This window comes from Drosophila miranda (assembly GCF_003369915.1).
Source record: "Drosophila miranda strain MSH22 chromosome Y unlocalized genomic scaffold, D.miranda_PacBio2.1 Contig_Y5_pilon, whole genome shotgun sequence".
Taxonomy (NCBI): Eukaryota; Metazoa; Arthropoda; class Insecta; order Diptera; family Drosophilidae; genus Drosophila; species Drosophila miranda.
Genome location: NW_022881647.1, coordinates 1,298,375 through 1,303,883, shown reverse-complemented (window position 1 = coordinate 1,303,883; position 5,509 = coordinate 1,298,375). Strand labels below are relative to the sequence as shown.

At 49.6% G+C, this 5,509-nt stretch overlaps 1 protein-coding gene across 1 annotated transcript; it reads right to left on the bottom strand.

Moving 5' to 3' along the window:
- Positions 1 to 1,973: 1,973 nt before the first annotated feature.
- On the bottom strand, positions 1,974 to 2,595 carry LOC117195097. Its single transcript, XM_033399752.1, has 4 exons — positions 2,557 to 2,595; positions 2,303 to 2,479; positions 2,089 to 2,234; positions 1,974 to 2,020 (listed from the first exon to the last, which is right to left on the bottom strand). Exons 2-4 carry the CDS (start codon positions 2,470 to 2,472, stop codon positions 1,974 to 1,976), a joined length of 363 nt encoding a protein of 120 aa, XP_033255643.1. The 5' UTR covers positions 2,473 to 2,479; positions 2,557 to 2,595.
- Between the last annotated feature and the right edge of the window lie 2,914 nt (positions 2,596 to 5,509).

The following is a 5,509-nucleotide window of genomic DNA, read 5'->3' as shown; positions in this document are numbered from 1 at the left end:
TGATGCACTTCAGGTACGGCGTAAACGCCAAGCTCCGCCTGAGGGGGCAGGAGGCCTAGGAGTGGGGCATAAGACAATTTTGTTGTAAATTTACGATACCCCCGCCATGTATGACAGAAGGTACATAAATACTCGAACACATAAAGGCACGGGGCAGGAGGCAGTCGACATTTTCTTTCCACCAAGAAATTAGCAAAGGATGGAGGTAGGAAACGAAACGAGCTCCATTGCTCCACCATTCTTTTGAGGAATAAATTATTTATGAATGAACAGATTGCATTTAAATTTATTATACTTCCATAGTATTGATTTTGGGGCACATGAATTTCTCTTTACATGATAGAAAATTTAGGTGTTGGAGATTGACGTAAGGCTAATCCCGGTTTTTCACACTGGCTTAACTTTGTATTATAATTGGACATGCCATCGTATTTATGTATATATTAAGCCTATGTTTTGTGTTTGTATGGGGGTTTCTTTCATTGTCCTCCTCACAGGACAAGTGTCTTTAATCAAATTACAATTGGGTTAATTTAATAAACTCTCACTTTCTACCTTTCACAGGATCTGTTCTATCTTTCATGTGTGTCCTGCGGCTGTTTAAATGTGGCTGGCGCTGTGCCTCTTGCAAATAATTCACTTTCTTTTGCCTCTTGTAAAGAGTGTGCGGTGTTGTGATTATGGTTACGTGTTCGAGTGTCTGTATGCTACGGGGTGGATGAACATTATTGGATTGCATTGAAAGAACTGGTAGCTTAGAAATAATGTATCGCACTGCGTTACGTTGCCTAAACGTAACGCCCAAGAGAACTAGTCCTCTGATTTACTATAATGTTGAATACACGTTGCTTAATCAGACGCACCAACTGTGCATAATTTGTAAATTTTTTTTTGGGAGATATTTCTTTAAACTTTTTTTCCTGAGTTTTGCCATTTTTAAAGTCTATCAAACAAAATTTAGAACTGAACTGCGTAAAAGAAACAATTTAGAAGAACTGAAAAAGCCGAAATAGAAACGAGTAGAAAAACGATGTTTCTTTTTTGAACACAACGCTGGCACGGCCCTGTTCGATGCGATTCGGCTCTGATTGGTTCCGCTTCAGCTTGAGATCGGTCTGATTTGGCCAACTGATTTGGGAAGCAGGAAAGCGCACCCGATTGCAATAACAACTATTAATACACGCATATATACGTCATGATATATATGTAGGCAATGGTAAACGAAAGACAACTAGTATCCCTGGGGTTGGTGTGTGTTATGTTGCGCCCATGTCGAGCAATCGGAACCCAGATAGGACTGGGCTGAGTTCCTTCGCTGAGGTGTGTGTGTGTGTGGTTGGTGTGGTGCTGTGTTTGTACGAACATATTTGCTTTCTAACTTATTTCCCAAATTGATTTTGATATTCCTAAATTCCGGATCCTAACTGAATCCTCTCTCCACGTCAAGTCCCTCAATGTGCTGCTGTAGGTGTCTATGTATGTGTTCCAGGTGAAATGTGTTGACATGTGTGAGTGTGTGCGTGTGGATGGCTACCACTGCGCCGTTTCTATCTCCGGACTACGAACGCCGCTCAGTAGACAATGAGCAGGTTGTTCTCATTGAAGCCGCGGAGTGTCCGGCGTTGCGTACAATGAAACAGGATCCATCGAAGTGCATGCGCTTCTCATTGCGACTACAAAGGACAGAACAGAACGGAAGTTAGCAGAGCAGGATGATGGCGAGGGCAGGGGGAGGGGGAGGTTGAGAGCATCGTTTGACACTCACCGAACAACAGATGCGAGTCTTGCCCAGAGAGGCAGTGCAATGGATGCCAGTGTGGTCAAAGTGGCCGATCCATTGCCGGACTGGTGCGAATCAAGCACTTGTTGTCCACACGAGTGACCTTCACACCATCGGCTGCCTGGGTGATGCGAAATCCGTTATGTCATAGATCTCAGTGCCATCCTCGGTACAGTGTAAGCTGAATTGGCAATCACGTCATGGGCTTCAGCCATATAAGAGGGATCATGCAGCGAGTCGCTGCGAGAATTCGGGAATTAAATCGAAATTAGCCAAATAAGAAGCGATGCAATGCCGGGGGGACTCACTCATAGAACACTGCCAGGTGTAGTCCTTGGTCAGATCAGTGAAAGTGTCGGTTGTGGTGCGCGTCCCGGCTGTGTCCACCAGGTAGATGAGAGCGCACGCCTCGCTGGTGAAGCTCACACCCTTGTACCACATCTTGGCATAGCGACTGTAATGGGAAGATAATTCAAAGGATTCAAAAGATTCCACGTTGGGGTAAGGGCCATTCCCACTCACACAAAGTTATTGCCCTTCATGCCGTCGTAGGTGACTATTTCGACTTTAGCGCCGCTCTGCAAGATGCGTACATTGGGGTGTATCAAAGCCGAGTTGCTGCAGTTGCGTGATAGAGCAACTGCCACCATGCTGCGCTGATTGAGCACGCGCACCGCTTTGTCCAGAGTCATGTCAATGCTGCCCATGCAAGAAAGGTATTAACATTAGGGGTCGGTCTTAAAGAAGAGCCAAGGGGCTGGGGCGTCCACACTCACCGCACGCCATCGCGGAGGCGCCGTTCATGGCGTTCGTCATGGCAATGGGTCCAGAGCCGGACATGCCGGCGGTGTGTGGTTCTCGAGCTCGAAGTTGCGTGTGCTGCTCACGCGTGCCAAGGCGTATGGTGGAGGGGCATTGAGACGGCAACTGTTGGGAATTCTGAGATTGAGCATAGAATCGGCTAGATTTACAGATATGCAGGAGCCTCTTACCAGCAGTAGTTCTGCTCGTTGTCGAAGCCATAGGTGGGCGTGCCATTGTAGCGCCCTGTGAGTGCCTTGCCGTTGTGCGCCATTTTGCCAGCGTCTATTTCTGCATATTCCCTGGCTCGTACTGGGGAGGGTTGAAATGTGTATGCCGGCAGTTGGACGTATGGACGGGCCGACTGACTGCCGACGGGTAATTGGCGCACTCCTTGGAAATGCGCTGGTGATGGTGTTGGTGCCAACGGTGCGCTGCTAGCGAGACTGGAGCTGCTGCGCGATCCATGTGCCACGGAGTCCGTGCCGGAGGACAGCGAGATGTTGCTCATGCGTTGGGACAGCTGCCCCCAGTCATGCCGACACGCAAGCTTGCTTGCTAAGGAGGGGGATGAGAAGGCGAGAGTAGTAGCGAAGTTAGATCCGGAAGGAAATGAAGAGGTGAGGAAGTGAAAGTGCCAGAAATAATTGAATACCGGCAGGAGAGAAAAACGACAGATACGAGAGAAAGTGTCAGCAGCGCAGAAATCGAATGACTTTGCAACTGTTGCTAACATTCTGTCGACATTCTGTTAACGCATGCATATACATACATACATACATATATGTGTTTACATACGTGTGTGCGTTTTTCCCAATTTGCATTTGATTTTTATAGAAATTAACCAAACTATTATGAATAGTATTAGAAGAGAAGAGAAGAGGGGGAATAGAGAAGGAAAATTCGAATATTAAAGTCGGAAAGTAAGAGAGCAATGGTGGAAAAGAGCGAGACGAAAATAAGGTCTGAAATACAGGAGAGGCAATGAGGTGATGTGCAATGCTGCTGTTGCCGAGTTGTTAAGACTGCGGCGGCTGTTAACTCGCTGTTGATACCCTGCTAGCGCGATGATGCGGCAGTTTTGTAAAACAAAATGTCTGAAAATTGAAGAAACTTTCACGTTATTGCTTGGAATTTCACTTACCGCGATGGGTTGTTGGTGTAGACGGAGCGCTGGCGCACCCCGTTGGGCGGCTTGGTGGCGAGCGCAAGATGTTGTTGATTTTGTCGTTCATCTGAGCACGCGACAATAAGTCCTCGGCATTGAAGATCCCCACACGGGCGCCCTTCGGGCTGCTTACTTGCGAGACCGCTCCTGCTGGGAAGTCTCGCAGTCGATGACTGGCACTGCGCCTCCTTGGTGCTGACCTTGGCTCAACGGACTTCGCTCGGTGACCATTTTGATTGGCAACTTTTTTCTTCTCGCTCTTTCTTTTCGTCAAGTGAGTTCACAAAACCGGCGTTTGTGTGTGCGTGCGTGTGTTCGTGTGTGCGGCAAATGCGAAATTTTTCACTTGGTTGATTGCAGCTCTGTCTGGTGATTGGCAGGTCAGTGTGGATTTTGTGTTTTTGGCCGTTTTTCGCGTTGTCGTGTATTGACTGTTTTTATTGTGTTTTAGTGCTGGCCCATTATGCCTCAAGAGAGTTGCAGGAGTGCGAGGCAGCTGCTGGAGGGCAGCTCTGTCGTTTAATAGCAGGTGAGTATGTTTGTTGGTCATTTGCAGATTTTTGTTAATTGTGTTTAATTTTTGTCTATTTTCAGGTTTATTGGCATTAAACTTCTGCAATTTGGCGCAATCAGTAGACGCCGTATATCCGTCGCTTTTGAAGTCGCCACTGGATTGTCCATTTAGGAACCTACGTAGTCATCGTAAGCTCTTCATCGGTCCATTGGCTGTCGTCGTCCATGTCCATATCCGGCTCACTGTCCGATATGGCTACTGCTGCTGCTGTATTGGCTGCTGGTTGTGGTGCGGCGGTGTGTAGGTGTGTTGTCTGTATGGCGGCATGGCTGCCAAGCCCCGCCTCTAGCCTCTGTCAGGTTTGCGATCAGCGTGGCCATTGCTGCCAACCTTTCCTCCAGCATTTTGAGTTTAATGGCGCTCTCTTTTAGAAGTTGGCACAGCTGCCATCGCACTGAGCTGCTGGCCGCTGCTGCTGCTGGTGTTGGCGTGGCGTCGGGGCATCATTCGCGATCGGTTGCATCGGCTGGACCCTCTGGTGTTGGCGCCCCTGGTCAATGGCTGGGATGTTGTCTCCATACCGATGCTGCTGCCGATCCGGTTGTGTTGGCGTTGCTGCTGCGATTTAGGAGTGGCTGTGGATGTGGCTGCTGCTGGCTACGTTGTATTGGCTGTTGTCGCTGTTGATTGCTGTGGCTGCTGATTGCGACGCTCCTCCTCCCTGGCGACCCTGTGGCCACGAGCCGCTGCCTGGCTGCCTTGTAGGCGCTGCAGCCCGTGTAGGCGCTGATGTGCTGGCCCTGGCAGTTGGCGCATTTGGGAGCGACGTTCCTCGGCTTGCTGCACTCCGTCGTCAGGTGCCCACCCGCGCATTTCATGCAAACTGCAGCGCGTCTACAATATGCGCGGTGTGGCCAAACATCTGACATCGATGGCACTGGGCGGGTCACGGGAGAGTCCAAGTCTCTCAACCGTGACGGCCTCCCACCCAGGCGTCGCAGCTTCAATACCTCGTATGGCCACGTCCGGTTTGGGGCATCTCAGCCTCGAAGAGGTTGAATTGGGCTGCGATCAAATCGATCGGTGATCACCTCACAAACCGAACCGTGAACCCTCGTTCAGCATACTGCTGCGAATCCAATCCGGCGGCGTGAGTGGAGAGTCTCGGATGAGGATCCGCAACCACGATCCTGGCTGGGCTGATGCCGAATTCGCCGTGCCGGATGTCATCGACGTGGTAGTGGCA

Bases quoted from the DNA above. Each gene is read 5' to 3' on its own strand.
- LOC117195097 (XM_033399752.1), bottom strand. From the start codon at position 2,472: ATGACTCTGGACAAAGCGGTGCGCGTGCTCAATCAGCGCAGCATGGTG. The intron at 2,235-2,302 runs GTGAGTGGGAAT...TTCCCATTACAG, and splicing joins ATGAAGGGCAATAACTTTGT to TCGCTATGCCAAGATGTGGT. The intron at 2,021-2,088 runs GTGAGTCCCCCC...GAATTCTCGCAG, and splicing joins CACCTGGCAGTGTTCTATGA to CGACTCGCTGCATGATCCCT.